Source organism: Dermochelys coriacea, chromosome 20 (genome assembly GCF_009764565.3).
Source record: "Dermochelys coriacea isolate rDerCor1 chromosome 20, rDerCor1.pri.v4, whole genome shotgun sequence".
Taxonomy (NCBI): domain Eukaryota; kingdom Metazoa; phylum Chordata; order Testudines; family Dermochelyidae; genus Dermochelys; species Dermochelys coriacea.
In genome coordinates, this window is record NC_050087.2 from 4,664,252 (window position 1) to 4,685,222 (window position 20,971).

The following is a 20,971-nucleotide window of genomic DNA, read 5'->3' on the forward strand; positions in this document are numbered from 1 at the left end:
CCGATTTCATCTGTCTTCATTCAAACTCTGTTGTTTCTAATTTCCCTCCAGATGATCGATCATGTTAATAACAATCGCTTCTAATGCAGCAGGCCACAGAGCTGGGGCCCCTGAATGGGAGCTCCAACCCTGGCTTGTGAAATCCCTGCTGAATCCCTCCTTGCTTTACAAAGGTGGGGCTGAGTTGGGCATGGGAGTGGGGGCTCCATCCCTTGAGCTGTGGGGTCCATGACCCCCTGCCTGTGTCACAGAGCTGGGTCTGAGCTGGGTCGGTCTGTGTGGGGGTTTCACCCCGTTGTGGTGAAGTTCCTGATCCCCTCCCTGTGCCATAGACCCGGGTTTGAACTGGGTGCTTGAGTGGGGGTTCATGATCCCCTCCCTGGGTCACAGAGCCGGGGCTGGGGTGACACTGGAAGCGAGCCGCACCGGGGCGCATTTCACTCCTCGGTCTCACATTATAGAGCTTGTCTCAGGCCTTCCTTTGAGCCCGGAGCAGCTCAGGGGCAAATCAGAGCCTTTCACTCCAAAGCCGTCTGTCCCTCTGCCAACAGGGCAGGTGGAGACGGCATGTGCGACTGGCAGGGCCGCTGATTATGGTTGGACGTATTCCTGGGGGTTTCATCACATGACATAATCCTTCATTAAAGATTAATCTTTAATTCCTAGAGATGCCAGGACAATCCTGGAGGGCTGGTCACCCTAGCGACGGCATTGCAGTGCCATGGGGAATTACTCCCCTCCTTCCTCCCCCCCCCCGGGGCTGCGATTGGCTCTGATGTGATGTAGCAGAGAAAGAGATGCTGCAGGAAGAGCATCCCTTCTGCATCCCTCCTTTCCCCCATCCCCCCTCAGCTCCATCCTGGCACTTGCTGGGTGGATTTTGTCCTGGCACGTGATTGCATCCTCCCCCCTTTTTGCCTGGCTTCCTTCCCCCGTCCTGTGGAGTGGAAATGGTACAGTCCTTTCTCCAGCAGACTGGCAGCTCGTTGGATGTTGCTGGAACGTAAGAGCTGGCACGTAAGAGCATCAGCACAGGCTGGCTTGACTGCAGCGAGCAAACCTATCACCAGGCGGGCACAAGAGAGGCAAGAGGCGTCCTCTCTGCTGCTGCTGCTCCTAGTGCTCTGCACCAGGGTTGGTGCCCAAGTGTCGGTGTTCTGAGCAGCAGAGCATCATCCGTGAGGCACGATGACCCAAGGGAAGGTAGGTCGGGACCCGAACACCAGGCTAACCTTTCTACCCCCAAACTTTGCAAAGGGGGAATGGGACTCTTTAGGCTCAGGGAATAAAAATCGTAGTGTTGAGATGGAGCCGAGACCTGGGCGTCCTTCCACTGCCCAGCTGCACCGTGCATGAAGCGGGGTCCTATAACAGAAGGGATCCAGCAGGGAAATGGAGTGGAGGGTTATATCACCGGGAGGTTATAGGGTGAGTGTACCAATACAGTCTGTATTTGTGCATAGCTCTATGGTATCCTGCCCATGCCGAGTTGAGATCCATCCTTAGGCTTTGTGAAGGTTATTTTTTCTGTACCACCAGCAGGTTGGCTAAAAAGGAGAAGGTATAACCCCTCGTCCCCTGGCATGTAATCAATGGAATGGGGGGAGGGGGAAGGGGGTTGTGCTTTCCCACCCACCCACCCCTCCCTCGAGAAATCAGTTGCCATGGCAATGCAGCATCCTCTGGTTACCACATATATATAATCCTGGATGCTTCTTGGCTGCAGGATTCTCTCTGGCTGAGTTTTAGTTCTGAGCCCACACGGACGTGATGTGCTGCCACTGTATGTACCAGATCAGTGGCTGCCTAGATGTAGATGGTGGCCAGCGACCCCAGTATCTGTGCTGTAGCCCCATATGGGCTGGTTACATAACCCCCGGCCGATATGTATCCGGAGGTTACATAACCAGCAAGTGGTCTGTCCTGGGACAGCGAGATATGTTTTCTTTCTGGGTCGCTATGGCAAGGATGCTCCTTGATTGGCAGGGGGAGAGTCAGAGCCAGTATTCTGCATGCAGTCGGTACCACATGCTCTCTCCAATGGGATGCAGTGGGAGTCTGAATACAGGAGAGGGTAGATGCTGGGGCGGGTACCAGCTCCTTAGACAAGAAATCATTGCATGAAAAGATCATTTTGCAAGGACTCTCTTTCTCTTCCTCACCTTCCATGGGCTTTTCCCCCATTTGAATGAGGTCATCTCATCCTGGCTCATGTGGTGTTGATGCAATGTCTGCCATTGGTTGACCATAGACAGATGTCATCTCTGATCGGTTTGTACTGGTTTTACCTAGCTGGCGATTGGTTCTTGTTGTGCAGTGACGGATTTATAGTGGCTTTTTCTAGCCAATGATTGGCATTGGTTGAGTTCACCTGTCCCATCATTGGTGCGGTCTGAGTTGAGATTGCCAGTGACTGATGCACGTTGAGATGACACAACTAGTGATTGGTTGATATTGGGTTTATCTAGTTGTTGGCTGGTGCATATGGAGCAAGCTTAGCCTGCAATTGGTGCTTAGTGAGCTGGCGTAGTCTTTGAGTGGTGTTTGTGGATACATACCAAACTGTGGGGCTGGCATGTAATGGGCTGGTACCATCTGTAGCTGCTTTGCCCTGTATTATGCTCATTGTCTCTCTCTATACAGGTACATTTTTGGCTCTTTTATAATTTTGGGATTGTTTATGGGCCCAAGCCTTCTTCCCTTAAAGTCAATGACAAGCTATCGTTGATTTCAATTATACTATTCAAGGATATTATTTCAGCAACTAGGATGGTGATAGATTTATTTTAAAATTAATAGCAATCATACTCATAATAATTCTTACTGATATAGCACTTTTCAATCCCAGATTTCAGAATGCTTTGTGAACTCGGTGAGTAGCATTATTCCCGTTTACAGATGGGGAAACTCAAGCACACAGAGGGGATGTGACTTGCCCAAGGTCACCCAGCAGCTCAGAGCTAAAAATAGACCCGCGTTCTCCTGGGTTCTAGCCCAGTGCTCTATCTGCTAGGCTAGAATGCTTCCTATGCTGGGCCAAATCAGGGGTGGTGTAGGAATATTTAATCCTGACCCAGCACAGAAGTTATGGGCTTGATGCAGGAATTACTAGGTGCAATTCTCTGGCCTAGGCAATGCGGGAGGTCAGAACAGATTAACATAATGGTTCTCTCTGGCCTTCAAATCTATTATTTAAATGGTAGTTTCAAAGAAACTGCTGATGAAAGTGGATCTGCTTCATGTCCAATTGTACGGGCCCCATTTGGGAACAGAAACAGAAAGTTCCTGGAGTGCTGGCTTAGAGACTGATGACAGTGGATAAAAAGCACCTAAGGGCTGATCTACAAATATATTTAGGTGCCTAACTCCCATTGAAAGTCATTTTTGAAAATCCCGCAAGGCAGCTATCTGCATCTTTAGGTGTCTAAATGCCTTTGTCAAGTCTGGCCCTAGGCTACTTTCAATAGGACGTAGGTTCCTAAATAACTGAGATGTTTCTGAAAATTTTACTCAGTGTAAAGTATGGAGGCCACATTTTTCAAAACTATCAAGTAGAGCTGGTTGATTTTTTCTTGTCTAAACTTTTTCCTTGTGTGGGGGAGGGAGGAGATTTTTTTTTTTGACCAAAAGAAATTTTTCATGGGTAAAATGTTTGGTTTTTAGTATTAAAAAAAAAAAAAAAAAAAAAGGGGTGGGGTGGGGGTGGGAATGGTGGTTTCTTTTTCTTTGTCAAAGAAGTGAACTTTTTTTGTAGGAAATGCAGGGAAAAAATCAATTAAAAAATGTCCCATGTACATTAATTCACATTTGGCATCCAGCACTAGTGCCTAGTGATTTTAGGTGCCCACCATGAGACACCCTAAGGCAGTGAGACTCAGACTGAGGCTTGGGAGCCGCAAGTGGCTCTTTAATGTGTCTCCTGTGGCTCTTTGCAGCACATGATATTAAAACACTATGTGATTTAATTTAACCAATCAGGATGCTTTTACTATGTTATTAACCAATTGTAGTTGATAAAATAATAATATGTGGTCAGTCATTTAGCTATGAGAATAATAAATATATATAGTATATGAAGCAATGAATTCACATGACTATGGCTCTTTTGGGTAATGTTGATCGCTAATTTGGCTCCTGAACCCCTGAGGCCTGATTATCACTGCTCTAAGGGTTCTGATGGACAGAAGACTCTCCCTCAGCCATTTCCACTGACTGTGCCTCCTCTCAGACTCAGTTGCTTATAATTTATTATCCTCTGTCTCCTCCCTAACTGATTTACATCATCTATGTTTTTTTCCTCTCCTCCTTTCCGATCTTTCTATCCATGGTTTGCCCTTTCTTCTCTCCATTTCTCTTCTCCCGCTCCCCTCTTCTCTCCATATATGTCCCTCGTTGGCCCTCTCTTCTCCTCCATTTTAGCCTCTCCCACTCCATATCTGTCCCTCGTTGGCTCTTTCTCCTCCTCCATTTCCACCTCCTTCCACCTTCTCTTGGGATGGAGCCTGGCGTGAGGTTCTGTTCACCCTCCACTTTCCAACCCTGAATGTTTCTGAGCATACTGGACTGATTCACCCAAGGGCAAGATCCAAAGCCCATTGAAGTCGATGGGTATATTTCCAATGACGTTGATGAGCTTTGGATTAGGCCCAAACCACAGATGAGTTGCCATCTGTGAAGTGTCAGCTGATGGTTCCAGCTGTGAGGTTGTTCTTATTCCCTGTTGTTCTACTGTGGCTATTTTAATCCTGATTTCTCTTTGCCACACAGCTCTCTGTGAATAACAAGCCTCCTAACTCCGAGGGACAGCAGGGACAGGGAGAAAAGAAGGACAATGCAACCGCCCCCTCGGCACCCCCGACATACGAGGAAGCAACTTCAGGGGAAAGGATGAAAACGGAGGCGTTCTCCCCTCCACCGTCTGTGCCCCTCCACCCCAGCTGGGCTTATGTGGACCCCAGTGAGTATTCGTTGCCCTGCATTGCTGTGAAATTAAGTTTATTGTCCCTGTTTTACTGATGAGTGAAGCTGAAGTGCAGGGACTTGGCCAAGATCACAGAGCAAGTCAGTGGCAGAGCCAGAAATAGAATCCGGGATTCCTGAACCTCTGCTCAAATCAGTAGACTCCACTCCTTCTCAGAGCAGGGGATAGAATCTAAGAGTCCTGACTGCCACTCCCCTGCTCTAACCACTAGACCCTACTGCAGGGGTGGCCAGCCTGCAGCTCCGGAGCCACATGCGGCTCTTCAGAAGTTAATATGCGGCTCCTTGTCTAGGCCCCGACTCTGGGGCTGGAGCTACAGGCGGCAACTTTCCAGTGTGCCGGGGGGTGCTCACTGCTCAACCCCTGGCTCTGCCACAGGCCCTGCCCCCACTCCACCCCTTCCCACGCCCTCCCCTGAGCCTGCCGTACCCTTGCTCCTCCCCAGAGCCTCCTGCAGGCTGGGAAACAGCTGATCGGGAGGTGCGTGGAGGGAGGAGGAGGTGCTGATCGGCAGGGCTACCGGTGGCGGCTGGGAGTGGGGGTGGGGGCTGCTGCTGATGTATTAGTGTGGCTCTTTGGCAATGTACATTGGTAAATTCTGGCTCTTTCTCAAGTTCAGGTTGGCCACCCCTGACCTACTCCCTCTAAGAGTGGGGGATAGAACTGGAGTCCTGACTGTACAGCCCCTGGTAGGGCTGATTTCTTAGTAAGCAAATAGCTGGTTGTGTTACAGTGAATCTCAGGTCTTGTCTTTGGTGGCTGCATCCGACTCCTGGCTTGTTTGGGTTGAATTTCCAGGGGTGTGTGTGTGTGTGTCTATGGGGATTATTTCTGTTACATCCTGTAACTGCATCAGTAGGGCTCCGATGACGGTAAAGGTGCGTCCATGGAGATCTCCCGCTGCAGGGAAGCACGGGGCTACTAAGTCACTGGGCTGTTTATCTGGAGCTCCCTGATGACACTTGCGCCTTGACTGCCTCTGAATCTTTCTCCCACATCCCCTTCTGCCTCGGTGAACGTGTCCGTAACAGAGAGGCGATAAATAACCTGTAATTGCAAGTTACAAGCTTATACATACACTGGGGGATTGCTTTGATCTATCGACTCCAGACCCATGCAGTTTATGAGCTTGGCAGGATTCCCACGCTGCAGCTGTGTGCCCAGTTGTATGTGCCATAATATGGAGTCCCCCCCACATAGCCTCTCCCTGGCAGCTCCCTTGCTGGCCACCACGTTCCTGTTATTCCAGGTCCCTTTCCTCTTTCTCTGATTTCTCTGACCCCAGCCTGGCTGCAAGCTGGGGGATCCTATCCCCGGGCTGTGTGTGTGTGTGTGTGACATTGCATTGTGTTGCATTGACAGGCGCTATGTGATGTACAAAGTACCTAGAGGCAAACCTAAATGCACTGAGCGGTGCAAAAAGTTGTGGCTTGGTTTATTTTAGCACGGGAGGGCCAAACATTACCTGCCCTGCCCTTGAACAGGCAAGAGCACTGGGTTCAACTTATTAGCAAAGTGGCCAGATCCCAAGGCTCTCACACAGGTTAAATTCTCATTGACTTTGAGTGTTTGCCTTGGTAAGCAGTGAGTTAATGGGCAAAGCAGGGGAAGAAGTGGCAGCGACTGGGAAGTAAGGAGGGAACAGCACCGGCTTCGGCTTGTAATTTCCCCTGAGGGCGCTCAACAACCACTCAGCCCCAGGTCCCGCCCCTGCTCCACCCCTTCCCCCAGCCCTGCCCTGCCTCTTCCCACCCCCGCTCCACCCTGGCCCCACCCCGCCTCTTCTCCACCTCTTCCTGCCCCCTCCCCTGAGAGAGCCCCATCCCCGCTCCTCCCCCTCCCTCCCAGCGCCTCCTGCACATTGCGGAAGAGCTGATCACGGCAGGTAGGAGGTGCTGGGAGGGAGGAGGAGGAGTTGATCTATGGGGCCGCCGGTGGATGGGAGGCGCTGGGGGAGTGGGAGTGAGCTGGTTGCCAGTGGGTGCTGGCGCACCCGCGGAGTTGGCGCCTATGGCTTAAATGGAAGGATGGCCTAATGCAGGGGTAGTAAATTATTTTTTGTCGAGGTCCAAATTTCTTGGTCAGGGTATAGTCAAGGTCCAGGCTCCAGAGTAAATAATAATAATAAAAATAACAATAATGATAACAAGTAAATAAAAAGTTTTCCGGGTCTGTTCAAAAGTGTCTGGTGGTCCAGATTTGGCCCGCAGTCTGCCTACCCCTGGCCTAGTGTTTAGGGTGTGAGCCAAGGATCTGGGTCAAGTCCGTGCTCTGCAACAGCCTTCCTGGGTGATCTTGAGCAAGCCACTGAGCCTGTCTGTGCCTCAGTTTCCCATCTGTAAATTGGAGCTCATATATCACCCTCTGGAGCAGTGTTGGGAAGATAAATGCATTATTGATGGCGAGGGGGGATTTGATAGCAGCCTTCAACTACCTGAAGGGGGGTTCCAAAGAGGATGCAGCTCGGCTGTTCTCAGTGGTGGCAGATGACAGAACAAGGAGCAATGGTCTCAAGTTGCAGTGGGAGAGGTCTAGGCTGGATATCAGGAAAGACTATTTCACTAGGAGGGTGGTGAAGCACTGGAATGGGTTACCTAGGGAGGCGGTGGAATCTCCATCCTTAGAGGTTTTTAAGACCCGGCTTGACAAAGCCCTGGCTGGGATGATTTAGTTGGGATTGGTCCTGCTTTGAGCAGGGGGTTGGACTAGATGACCTCCTGAGGTCCCTTCCAACCCTAATCTTCTATGATTCTACAAGGCGTTCAGATTGCCGGGTAAGAGGAGCTGTATGAGAACCACTGGGAGGTGAGTTTGCAAGCCTGGATGACAGGGCAGGTGATAGTGATGCAAAGAAGGAGGAGAGGAGAAGCTCTTTGGGGAGATATGAAGCTGTGGTGCTTGACACTCTTGTGTGATGGCTGTGGCCAACCCAGCAGAGACAGAACAGGGCTAACCAGGTGAGTCTATACAGTCTGAGCTGGCAGCTGTAACAGACTCATGTCCTCTCTGGCATGGGTGGGTGGGCAGAGCCAGCGCTAGGCATAAGCAGACTAAGCAATTGCTTAGGGCCCTGAGCAACTCAAGGGGGACCCCATCTGCTTTTTTATGTCTTGCGGGTGGGGCCTCCCCCAAGAATATTCCTGCTTAAGGCTCCCAGTGGGCTAGCACTGCCTCTGGAGCCGGGGGCAGGGCACACATTGACAAGGTGGTTTAAACCTTTGGAACTCACTGTCACAGGGGGTATCCTTGAGACCGGGATTCTAAAATAATAGACCATTCATAACATGTGCACAAAATAAGAGAATTACAAGGGTAACAGCACTTCAGGCCGCAGAGCATATGACAACAGCTGTTCTTGCGGGCTCCCTGTGGACCGTATGGTATTGCCCAAGATGCTCCATGCAAGGTGGTGTTTTTCACCTTCCCATGATGCCGTGGGCATTAAGCCCACTGGTAGGAGCTGGGATACAGACTAGACAATTAATTGATCTTTAAATATTCATGGTAAACAGGCCCAATGGCCTGTGATGGGATGTTAGATGGGGTGGGATCTGAGTTACTACAGAGAATTCTTTCCTGGGTATCTGGTTGGTGAATCTTGCCCATATGCTCAGGGTTCAGCTGATCGCCATAGTTGGGGTCAGGAAAGAATTTTCCTCCTGGGCAGATTGGCAGAGGCCCTAGGGGGTTTTCGCCTTCCTCTGTAGCATGGGGCACGGGTCACTTACTGGAGGATTCTCTGCATCTTGAAGTCTTTAAACCATGATTTGAGGACTTCAATAGCTCAGACATAGGTGAGAGGTTTATTGCAGGAGTGGATGGGTGAGATTCTGTGGCCTGCTTGTGCAGGAGGTCGGACTAGATGATCATAATGGTCCCTTCTGACCTTAATATCTATGAATCTAGATGGTTAACTGGGTTTGGCAAATCCAGTCCCTGAGCTTGCTGTGAGTGACATTGGAGGTACATTGTGTAGCATAGGCTGGTGCTAAGATGTGGTACGTTGGATTATGGAGGGCTGAGTTGAATTTACCTGCACCCTGGATCTGAGGCCGAGAACAGAAGAGTTACTGGACTTCCAGCAGCGAGGACTGCAGGCTGAGGCATTTGGGAGACAGGGACTCAGGATCCTGGGTTCTATTTCTGGCTATGCTAAATGTTCCCTGTGTGACCTTGAGCAAGATATTTAGGCACCTACATCCCTCTCTGTGCTTCAGTGTCCTCATTTGTAACCTCCAGATGTTGAGACCTGCCTGCATCACGAGGGGACTGTGGAGCTAAATTCGGAATTGCTTGTAAAGATCATGGAGAGCTTTGGGTGGGCCGGGCTAGAGATATGCAATATGGCCTTGGTAGTCTCTTGGTAAACACTTCCTTCTCAGTGCCAGCGACTCTCTCCATTTCCCTCGGAGGGGCTAGAGAGGTGCAGTATGCTCTTAATCTTTTGGTAAACTCTTCCTTCTCAGCACCAGCCCCTCTCCAGGTCACCAGCGACAAGATTTTTGTCCTCGGTCCATACCATGATTATTATCAACAGTGCCATCAGCTTCCAGTCAACTCACTTATTGTATTTACATCTCAGTGAATTATGTGAGATTGATCAGCCTCTGGCATTCATGGTACTTCTCTATCATCATTGTCTCTGTATGTGTCTGCCTGCCTATGTATCTGTCTAATTATGGTATTTCTCACTCTGTCTACCTGATCTGATGTACAGTATAGGATGGACTAATGGTTTGAGCACAGAGCTGGGAGCCTGAGATGACTGAATTCTAAACTTGACTTGTAGTCCTGTTCTGTGCCTCAGTTTCCCCATTTTGGTTATCCCTGATCCTCTCTCACTAGATGGCATTGTCTAGTGGCCAGAACACTGGACTGAGACTCAGGATGCCCAGGGTCTATTCCTGGCTCTGCCACTGGCTGGCTGGGTGACTCAAACAAGTCACTTCCCCTCCCTCAGTTTCCTCATCTGTAAAATGGGGATAATGATACTGAACTCCTTTGCAAAGTGCTTTGAGATCTAGTGATGATAAGAGCTAAGGATTATTATTCTGCAACAGCATCACTGGTTGCCACGGCTACTGTTACATCACCTCCTGCCCCCTACTGTCAACTCAGTCATCCAGATAGTCCCATGAACCTGAGGACTTCCCTGCTCTTAACCTTCCCATATATCAGGGGTGACATTTGCTGCAGGCCTGGCTCATGTGCACTAAACCTCAATGATGATCCACGGGGCAGGTTTGGTTTTAGAAACATAGAAGAACCATAGAATCATAGAAGATTAGGGTTGGAAGAGACCTTAGGTGGTCATCTAGTCCAACCCTCTGCTCAAAGCAGGACCAACACCAACTAAATCATCCCAGCCAGGCCTTTGTCAAGCCAGGCCTTAAAAACCTCTAAGGATGGAGATTCCTCCACCTCCCTAGGTAACCCATTCCAGTGCTTCAGCCCCCTCCTAGTGAAATAGTTTTCCCTGTTTGTGTTTCCGTATAGGCAAAGAAGGCCTCTTAATGAAGAGCTCTCCATGCAGGTTGTTTGGGAAAAGGTGTAGAAGGCAGTAAGGGACCTGGGTTCTCTCTGATCTAGCTCAGTGCCAACTCACTCCATGACTGTGGGCAAGTCAGTCAGCATCCCTATGTGTAACTCACACCAGGGGCAGGGCAGAGGACCTCCTTGAAAAAGCAGCCCGTGCCTCTGGGATGAAGTTATCTCCAGGAAAATGGACTGTCACAAGAAGTGAGGCAGGCACCTGTTAATCTCAGGCCATTAGACAGCGCCAGGGGATTGCAGAGCTAGTTTAGCAGAGTGCTGTGGGTGACGGGGCAGATGCATCCATGTGGGAGTATTTAATATTCAGTGAAAGGTGAGGCTTCCAGCCATGGCTGGAAAGTTAGGGTATAATCTGAGGCCTCATGATAGCTATTAAAGATCCCATGACATAGTTCACCCCGTGTCTTGGCCACACTTCTAGTTTGGATTACTGGATTCCACTTCTATAAATTCGCCCCAGAAACAGGATTCTGCTCTCCCTCTTGTTTGCTATTCAACAACTGCTGCGCCCCCTCCCCCCCGAAACTTTTGAAACTTTCTTTTGATTTTATTTTCATTTTTGATTTTCATTTTGATCATTTCTTTTGATTTCATTAAAAAACAGTCCAAAAGCATGAAAAATGTTTTGATTGGATCGATACAAACCAATTTGTTCGATACAAACACATTTTTTCTTTTCACTTTTTGACTTGCCGAACTTTTTCAAAAAAGGTTCGTTTTCTGTCCGCCCTGACACATTTCCCTGCCTCTCCCCCGACTTTTCAAAAGTGCCAGTGAACCGAAAAATCCATTTGTCGCCCCCCTCTGCTGTCTATCCCCAAGCCACAGGATACAGCCCGATGGTCAGGTTATGGAGCAATCTTCAAGTGGACCATTGATCTCCTCCTGGTGGGGCAGAACTCGTCTGGGCTCAGTGGCATTCCAGCTGGTGTTCCGAAGTTAACAGCTCTTCAGTCGAGTTTGTTTAACCAGAACTGGGACACACTTTTTCTTTTCTATTTTTGAGTTATGGCTTCGTTAATCAACAGCTGCTTTTTTTTTTATTACAGTAGATTGTGACTATTTATGTTGTCACATCCGGCAACTCCCAAACTGCTTGCTTAACAGACTTAAAACTTTCCATGCTCTCAGTGCTCAAAGGGGTGGAAGGGGAAGGTTTCCAGAAAGGTGCTCCCTTTCTAACAGTTACAGACCGCAGAGAATACAGGGCCCAGTGCTCAGCTCATCAAAGGCCATTTTATGCCTCTCTGGCAATGTAAAGTGGACTCACAGTGGGTTTAAACTGCCCCCTGAGAATCTGCTTTTGTGGAGGGCTTCACCAGCTTAGGAGGTGGATAGGGAGCCTGGCCAGAGGACACTATGCTGTGACAATTATCTCTTTTTCAGAGCCTATAGGGAGCCATGAGAGGATAGGGTAGCCCAAAGGCTGCTCTAATATATACTGAGACTGGGCAGAGCCCTGCACTGTCCCACAATACAGAGTGCAATGGTGGCCTAACGCCCTCTCACCATGCCCAAGTTCAGGTAAAGATAATTGGGTGGGCAGCGTTCTCCAGGGCTCCCATCCGTGGAGTGGGTCGCTGTATGATGTAAGCATTTCTGTTCCAGGACTCCCTCTGTGAGCTGAGGCACAAGGGTGTATGGGCCATTTCTTCTTCTCTGGGACTCCCACCCAAATGTGGTACAAGAGAAAGTGACTTGGGGCTCATCCGTGGGGAGCATGAGGAGTTGCCTAGCTTGGCCTTGAGATCCCCATCCCCACAACATACAACAGCTGAAATGTCTCCCAGCAGCCAGTTTGTCCCACGTCCTGTTGAAAGGACTCTTTCCTTCTGCTGAACGAAAGATGCCAGGCAGGCCAGTCATGTCCCGCAGCTCCTGGTTGGCACCTGATTTCTCTGCCTCGGGGTGTGTTACAATGGAGAAGGAAGTCAAGCTCCGGAAGTGGCTCTGCATTAAGTCCTGCCCGCCCACACACTAGCGTATGCAGTTGTTGCAGGGAGCATGCTATTGCTCCGATCCTTTCGGGCCAGGGCAGGGCTTGTGGTTGCAGCTCCCAGGACATCTGCACCTTTAGTTCTACTCCTCTGCAGAGTGGCCCTTAACACTGTTGGAGTGTGGACAGCAAAACACTTGTGCCTCTCAGCTAGGAGCTCCTGTGGAAGAGTCTTTTCTTCCCTTGCCCTTTCCTTCGGTCTTGATTTGTATCTCAGGCCAGATGTGGACTGAGGTAGGATCTGAGCTCAGGCAGGATCAGGAGGCAGCGGATAATTCAGAGTCAAAACCACAGGAAGATGTCCTTGATATGGTTGGCTGGGTAGGAAGATCAAGGGCTCAGGAAGACAGGGTCTAAGCTGGGATGCCTAGCGGAAGTATCTCCTTAGGCTGGCGGTCCAATGTGTGTGGGAAATCTTGAGGTTTGTGGGGGTAATCCAGGCCTACTATAAACTTTAATCCACCCCTGGTTTCAGACAACACCCCAGTGCCCCCTGGGGAAGAGGCAGGGCACAGCTGGGGTGACGAGCAAAGCTGGAAGGTGGTATCTGATGTGCCTTTCTCTTTCCAGGTGTCAGCCCAAACTACGGCAGTGGAGGGTACCCAGGGGACACGGAGCTACTCACGACCTTCAACTGGGATGACAAAAATGTGCGCAGAGTGTTCGTCAGAAAGGTACCACCTGGGACAGCCTCCCAAGCTTATGTAGGGATGCGCCAAACCCGGGCCGAAGCTAATGGGCCCCAAGAGGAGGCGGGGAGGCAGCGGGGGAGAATGAAGTAAGAAACAGCTGCACGGTCCCAGCCAGCGCAATGATGCGCTAGCCTGGTGCAGGGCTTGGATGGCTCAGGCTGGAGAGACCCAGCGAGCGCCGCGCTGCAGGGCCTTAATGCTAACGTCAATCGGGACACGTTCAGATCTGCATCTGAACTGCCTGGCTTAGGCCCACCTCTGCCCACTGTGGAGGGTGAGCCCCGAATGGTTAATTAACGGTGTCGTATTGGATCCTGGTGATACCGCAGGGCCGTCTCCATCATGCGTTTGGAACACATGTTCTTAAGGAGTATTAGGGCAGCAAAATGATTCCTGGGCCAGATGGTGTAAATCAGCATATCTCCATTGAAGTCAATGGACCTGACCCCCAACTGGGGTAAATCTGTGTAGCTCCAGTGAAGTCAACAGGGCCAGATCCCAAGCTGGTGTAAATTGGTGTCGCTCCACTGAAAGCAATGGGCCAGATTGCCAGTTGGTGTAAATCACACAGCCCAGTTGATGTCAATGGAGCCACGTACGTCACCTGAGGAGCCGACCGAGGATTTCCATCAGCGGAGGATCCAGCCTCCTTCCATAGGGGAGCATGGGGGCAGAGTCTGCCTCTAGCCAGGCGTGACTGTGACCCGCACTGACAAGATGCTGTGGTTTCTCGTTTCAGGTCTATGCCATTCTTATGCTCCAGCTGTCTGTCACAGTCAGCATTGTGGCTCTCTTCACCTTCTGGTAGGTTTCTGAGTTAGCAACAATCCTCAGCTCTGACGTCTTACTTGTGCACATGGGTATGTTTTCCTTGGGTATCGGTCACTCAGGTCCTTGAGTAGCTTTCACTTGGTCATTATCAGTTATTTGGTTACCTGGATAACTTTCCCTTGAGTGCTGTCTGTCACTCAGATACCTGGGTAGCTTTCCCTTGGGTATTAACTGGCATTGGTACCCGTGTATCGTTTCATTAAGCGTTATCTGTCACTCTGATACCTGGATATTATTCTCTTGAGCATTATCAAGTCAGTCCCAGATATGTGGGTATCTTTCCCTTGGGGAGTAGCTTATCTATACTCAAGTAAGCAGGTATCAGGCTCCCTGTAGCTCGGATAACTTAGTGTTTTGGGTGCGCATAGATCAAATTACATTTAGGATTAATAATAGATCACCATCACTTGAAAAAGTTCAGCGACTTGACTGTGAAGTAATTGCTGTTCCGTGTCCCGTGAATGACCCCCCCACACTTTTCTGTCTCTTTCTCCTGCAGTGAGCAAGTCAAAGGTTATGTCCAGTCTAACCCAGCCTGGTACTGGGCTTCCTAGTAAGTATCTAATGCCTTTTCCCATTCAGAAATGGTAGAGCAGATTGCGTACGGCTGAGTTTATTTGGAGGCACTTTTAGAGCCCGCTGCTGCATCTGAACACCTACCCCACGTGCAGGAGAGGAAATTCACCTTTGAGACGAGAACAAACATGAGCTTGTGAAAAACAAGAAGTGTACACAGGAAACCTAAGTGTAACCTTAGCTGGAGTGTTTGCTGCAGTGCTGAGATGAGTGCAAACAAAACACTTCACGCTATCAAATGTACTGCAGGGCACTTTAAACAAAATATTGTTAGGTCCCACCAGGCAGCCAGTTTCAAAATATCACCGGTGTTGTTGAATTCAGTCGAAGCCAGAGCTGAGAGGATTTTCCAAGCTGCAGAGTGAAATGTTCAAAAGCGCCCAAGTGGCTTAGAAGCCTGACTCTCATTGACTTGAGGTCCTAAGTCACTTAGGCACTATAGAAAAGTTTACTCATAATCTATCACTTTTTAAATTGATGAGAAAGACCAGGTGGCAAAATTCCACAGTGCCTTCACAAACAGGAGGTCAGACTAGATCAGAGGTGGGCAAACTATGGCCCGCGGGCCACATCTGGCCCGTGGGACCGTCCTGCCTGGTCTTTAGCTCCTGGATGGGGAGGCTTGTCCCCGGCCCCTCCCCTACTGTCCCCCCATCCCATGTCCTCACTGTTATTTTTAGTGAGCCAGTTAGGTCAAGCTAGTGTGGGTATGTCTACATGAGCTGCAAAATCACATCCCTGGCTGCTTACATGTGCTTTGCCTGTTGGCATATTGGGGCCAGATCCTCAGCTGGTGTAAATGGAAGTCAAAGATGCACAGATTTACACCAGCTGAGGTCTTTTTGTCTGTCAGTCATTAAAGAATGCAACAAGTATAAAGGAGGAACTGAAAAGTACGTATGAGTCTGGATTGGAGTGCACTGGATTCGAGCTCAGATCCCACCCATGGGGCATGCTGAACAGTCATCCGGCCTGAATAATCATGGAGAATGTATCTTTTTAGCTGAGCCCTTAGGTGTTAAAAATATTTGCCCATGCAAATTTCCTGTGTCCTCTGCAAGGTAGTGTCTGCATTCTGGCAGCTAATTAAGCAGGTGGAGTGTGAGATGCAAATGGCCATTAACAGGCCACGCTGAACCTGTTTCTTGTTAGTTCACACCCAAAACCCAGAGATGAGAAACTAGCTTAGAGAAAGTTGGAGAAAGACCCAAAATAGCAGCAGAAGGAGGAAGCTGGTGATGATGCAGTGTTCATGCCCTTAAAGGATAACATGTTCTCCTTAGCACTGGGAGCAAGGTTTGGTAGATCTGGGAGAGCCCCTTTTGAGAAGTGTGGATTCAGATCATGTTCCAGATCTGAGCTTCTAATTAGACCCACACTTGTTATCAAGGCAGGTTCCCCAGATATCTCTCCAGCTGCCTTTCCATCTCCTGGCTTCCTCATTTGTCCATATTCTTCCCTCGCAATTCAGGGAAAGTGTCTGACGCCAGTCAGTGTTCTTTTGCAACCACTACTTTGGGGAAAGGATCCTGGATCATGGGACTTCTGCCTTTCCTTTCCTTTCCTTTCCTTTCCTTTCCTTTCCTTTCCTTTCCTTTCCTTTCCATCCATCCACTCTACTTATCTATTCTTTCTTTTCTTCCTTCCTTCCATTCACCCACACATCATGTCTCTCCGCTATCCATTCTATTGATCCTGTTGCTTTATTTATTCCCTCTGGGCCTGATTCCCATATAAACTAAGAGCCAGTTAAACTGCTCTGGTGGTGGAAAGGTGCCTTACGGTGGTGTGATTGTAAAGTCCACCCACTTAAAGGTCCCTTTATACTGCCAGAGAGGCAGAATGAGGCCTGAGGGTAATGAGAATCAGGCCCTCTCTCTCCCCCTCTGTCTGTGGGAAGCCTCCTTCCACTCTTCCATGATTATTCCAGTCCCCAGCACTTCAGATCTATCAATGGCGCATTTATCAAAGACTTTGAGGTTTGCCTCCCCATTCACGTTCCTTATTCATTAGACACATGAGCAGCCAGTTTTCTGATTACCATCAATGCCTTTGGAACCTGCCTTTTCACCTACCAGTGGGTTGCCTCAGGCACTAGGGGTTATTGGTTTATTGTTACAGGATAGCTGTCGACCCTGTGGAAAAACACAGGGCCATGTGATGCTCTGGGGAGGGATGGAGGATCCTTTTATTGCTGGGAGAGGGTCAACTCTCTGGAGATGGTCAATTCTGGAGATGGTCAACTCTCTGGAGGTGATCAAATCTGGAGATGGTCAACTCTCTGGAGGTGATCAAATCTGGAGATGGTCAACTCTCTGGAGGTGATCAAATCTGGAGATGGTCAACTCTATGGCAATTTGGCTGCTTGGTTTGTGGATCAGTTTATTTAGTTGGGGATTGATCCTGCTTTGAGCAGGAGGTTGGACTAGATGATCTCCTGAGGTCCCTTCCAACCCTGATATTCTATGATTCTATGAATAGGTTTTGGGCTGTGTGGGGTATTCTCCTCTCAGATTCTTTTTCCTGTTGAATTTATTATTAATTATTATTATTATTACTTACTTATGTATTATTGTAAAGGCAGGAGAGTCTGGTGGTTGGGGCACTAACTTGGGATTCAGGAGACTTGGGGCTGAGTTCTTGCCCTGCTACAGACTTCCTGTGTGACCTTGAGCACGTCAGATAGGCCTAGATCCTCAAAGGTATTTAAGTGCCTAACTCTAGGAGCCCAAATATACCTCTGAGGATCTGGGCCTTCCTCCCTCTGAGTCCCAGTTCCCCTTCTGTGAAATGGGGGTTTATAGCACTGTCCTGCCTCAGAGGAGTGTTGCACTTGGACACTAGGGCAATGGATGCCATACAAATACCGTAGGGTACATCTACACTGCAAAAAAAACCCACGCCAGTGGTGAGTCTTGGAGCCCAAGTCAACTGAGTCAGGCTCGTTCTCCGGGACTAAAATAGCAATATAGACATTCAGGCTCAGGCTGGAGCCTGGACTCTGAGAACCACCCCTCTTGCCGGGTTTCAGAGCCCAGGCTCCAGCCCAAGCAGGAATGTTCACACTGCTCTGTTGAGCCCCGTAGCACAGGTCGAGTCAGCTGACCTGGGTTCTGAGACGTGCTGCCGTGGTGCTCTTTCTGCAGTGTAGATGTACCCTAAGAATAGGTCTTAAACCTCCTCCTTTCTCCGATCTGGATGGTAAAGCCATTTCCCAGGGTGTTCTAAGGGAGTTCGGCTGTATAGCACCCTGGTGTGTCAGTAGCAAAACACAGCAGGAACAATCAAGCCCGAGAGTGCTCCCTCTCCCATGTCAACCGCGTTCAGCACCAGGTTCTTCCTCCGTCACCCATCCTTTGTGTCTCTCTTCTTTCTCACAGTGCAGTGTTCTTTGTGACATACTTGATCCTGGCTTGCTGCTCCGGACCCAGGTAAAATACTTCCTTCTGCTTTAAACAACCCAATGAACTGACGTACTGGTGCTTTCCTATCATGGCTCAAATCCCGTATGTTCCTGACTCATGGGCTGCAGCACAAACTGTACATACCAAAGTTGTATCTCGGAGCAGACGCAGCCCAGATTCTGCATTGTCTGTAGCAGAGGGGTTGCAGTCATGTCTGAGTGCTGCGTTATAGCAGAGGTAATGCAGTTATGTCTCCTTGCCAGAGATTCATGGGGGCCATGTGCTCCTAGGCAGCAGACATGATGCAGTTGTGTGCTGATGCACGGAGCGGTCGTGTGTTGGTGCATGGCGTGGTTGTGTGCTGATGCACGGAGCAGTTGCCAGTTGCTGCATCCCAGAGCTGCAACTGGGTAGGAAAAGTCTAAGTTGGATTGTAACTGTAATAGCAGAGGTGATGCTGTTGTATCTCGGTGATGCACCGCCATAGATGCCGTTTATTATTATACGGTGAAAACACTGCCATCTTGTCCCAGAGCTGGAGATTCCTGGTTGCTTCACTGTAATATAGCGGATCCATTTGTGTTGCAATGTAGAAGTCCCCTGGGCACAGCGTTATAGTTACCCAGGAGAATTAATGTTGCTTGCCTTAACGGCATGTGCTGCACATATAATTAATTATGAAATTCACATTATGCAACACCTTATGCAATGCCTTTAAACCACTCTGCTCTTTGGATAGTGTTGCTGACTGGCTCTTTTCACCTCACTTGCAGGAGGTACTTTCCATGGAACCTGATCCTCTTGAGTATCTTTGTAAGTAATGTACCTGCACAGTGACTGCCCTGCCCTTTTGGAGTGTCGTCAATTTCACAGAGATTAAGGTGTCCAGAAGGGACCATTAGGATCATCTCGTTCACACAGGCCGTAGAGATTGGCCCAGTGATTGCTACCTTAAACTCAATCCCTGCTGGTAGAACTAGATAAATTGAGATGAAGGGGGGGGTCTGAAAAAAAAAAACCATTTAGGAGGAGGCAGGCCCAGTGGGGCAGAGGGGTATCTGGGTCCCATGCAGTCATGTGGAACTATGGAAGCATCATTCTTAGCCCTATGCATTGGGATGTGCCCTCTTAAACCCCGCTTGTGGGCTTTACCCTTAGAAGGTTAGCATCCATCATCCAGAAACAGTCTCCATTGGGGCACCTGTTAAAGAGGGTTCGCTGCCTTCTTGATCACGCTGGGTGCCACGACTGAAGGAACTGAAACACGTCTGCAATAAATGGGTGCCTGTCTCTGGACGGAGCCGAGCATCTGTCCATAGTAAGCGAACGCAGCTTGCAGCACCGCAGTAGCTGAGGGGGCGGATAGGGAGCAAAATGGGGCCAGATTCAGGAACGCCAGTTTCATCTTGGTTCCCAGCCTGTGGGATTGCAGCACCACCCCATCGCAGCTGACAGCTCCAGTCTCTGGGTCAGAATAGCTTCTGCTGCCCCTCCGTGACTCCTAAGTGGTCCACATAACTAGGGTTGCCAACACGATCATATTTAAAAACTGGACACTCCAGCAGGAGTGCCGGAACCTGCCTTGCCCCGCCTTTTCCTCCTGAGGCCCCACCCCTGCCCCACCTCTTCCCCCCAAAGCCCTGTCCTTGCCCCAGCTCTTCCCTTGAGGCCTCACCCTCGTCCACTCCTCTTCTCCCTTCCCCCAGTCACTCGCTGCTTTTCCCTTCCGACCCACCCCTTTCCGGGTCAGGATGGACTTGCCTGCCGAGTCGGGGCTGGGGGCTGCAGCCACCCAATGAAGGCAGGAGGCAGCCCTGGATGAATAGGGGCTGAAGCGGGTGATGACCGGGTGTCTCTCCACCTCTCCCATGTGCAGTAACTGGACTGTGGGTGTCTGGTCAATAGATCTGACCGGACACTATCAGGTCCCCTTTTCAACCTAACTTTCCAGTTGAAAACCAGGCACCCAGCCCACCTACATGTAGCCTCACCACTGGGATAGGCCTGGATAAAGCCTACAGCCTTAGTGGCCAAGGGAATTGGAAAGCCTTCTGCAAGACCACCATTCTGCCTTCACCCCCTTGCCTCCATGAAGGACAATTATGGGACATCTCTGAGTAATTATTCATGGAGTAACTAAGTGCATCTCCCAGTACTAATGGTTTCTCTTTCTCCCGCCCCATCCCTAGACTCTCTCCATGTCCTATCTCACTGGAATGCTCTCCAGGTAGGTCAATCCGTTGGGCATCAGATTTCTTTTCCTTAGTTCGACTCCACGTCCCAGCTCTTCTCTGAAGCCCCCTGCCTTGGCTTCCCACGTTAGAATGATCTGAGCGACACCGGCCCTTTGCTCCTTTCTGAACTGCTAACATAGCCAAGCAAAACCTGACCCTTCCTTTGACACCAGCTGCAACTTCTGGTGGCAGCCGGTGTGAACTCCATGTGTTTTGCCAACAGCTGGCTGTGGGGAAGCTCAGATCAACTCCAGCCCCAGAGAGAGCCCGACCGTCACCATGCGTTGTTGCAGGGGCATTGGCTTTTGGGGAGTCCACTGCCATTCCTGTTGCGGCATTTCCAAGCAGGAGGTGCTGTCAGGAGTGGGGTGGGAATGCTGGCTGTGGGGTGGCTCAGGGCTCTGCCATTCCCATCCTTTCCCAGCTGCTGTGTAGGGAGCAGAAGCAGTGTCTCTGGGACAGTCCCGCCTCTCTTAGTGCAAAGCACAGAAGGACTATTAACAGATCCAGGCTCCTGCTGGAACAAAGAGGGATAGAGGGAAGCAAATTGCAGGCTCAAGGCTGGCCAGTCTTCTTCTATCTATAGCAGAAGGAGAATCCACACATCAGTCATTTCTCAGGCTTTTCCATACCTATCTAGCCAGGAACCCCCACTGTTTATGCAAAAAGAAAAGGAGGACTTGTGGCACCTTAGAGACTAACAA

At 49.8% G+C, this 20,971-nt stretch overlaps 1 protein-coding gene across 1 annotated transcript in view; it reads left to right on the forward strand.

The window, feature by feature from the left end:
- Positions 1–774: 774 nt before the first annotated feature.
- The window catches only part of FAIM2 (Fas apoptotic inhibitory molecule 2), a 35,450-nt gene continuing 15,253 nt past the window's right edge, over positions 775–20,971 (forward strand). The window contains exons 1-8 of the mRNA XM_043506635.1: positions 775–1,203; positions 4,768–4,957; positions 13,101–13,204; positions 13,962–14,026; positions 14,553–14,606; positions 18,010–18,060; positions 18,807–18,846; positions 20,223–20,260. Coding sequence (XP_043362570.1) covers positions 1,189–1,203; positions 4,768–4,957; positions 13,101–13,204; positions 13,962–14,026; positions 14,553–14,606; positions 18,010–18,060; positions 18,807–18,846; positions 20,223–20,260 — 557 coding nt within the window. The 5' untranslated portion in view covers positions 775–1,188. The remainder of the gene's footprint in view (positions 1,204–4,767; positions 4,958–13,100; positions 13,205–13,961; positions 14,027–14,552; positions 14,607–18,009; positions 18,061–18,806; positions 18,847–20,222; positions 20,261–20,971) is intronic.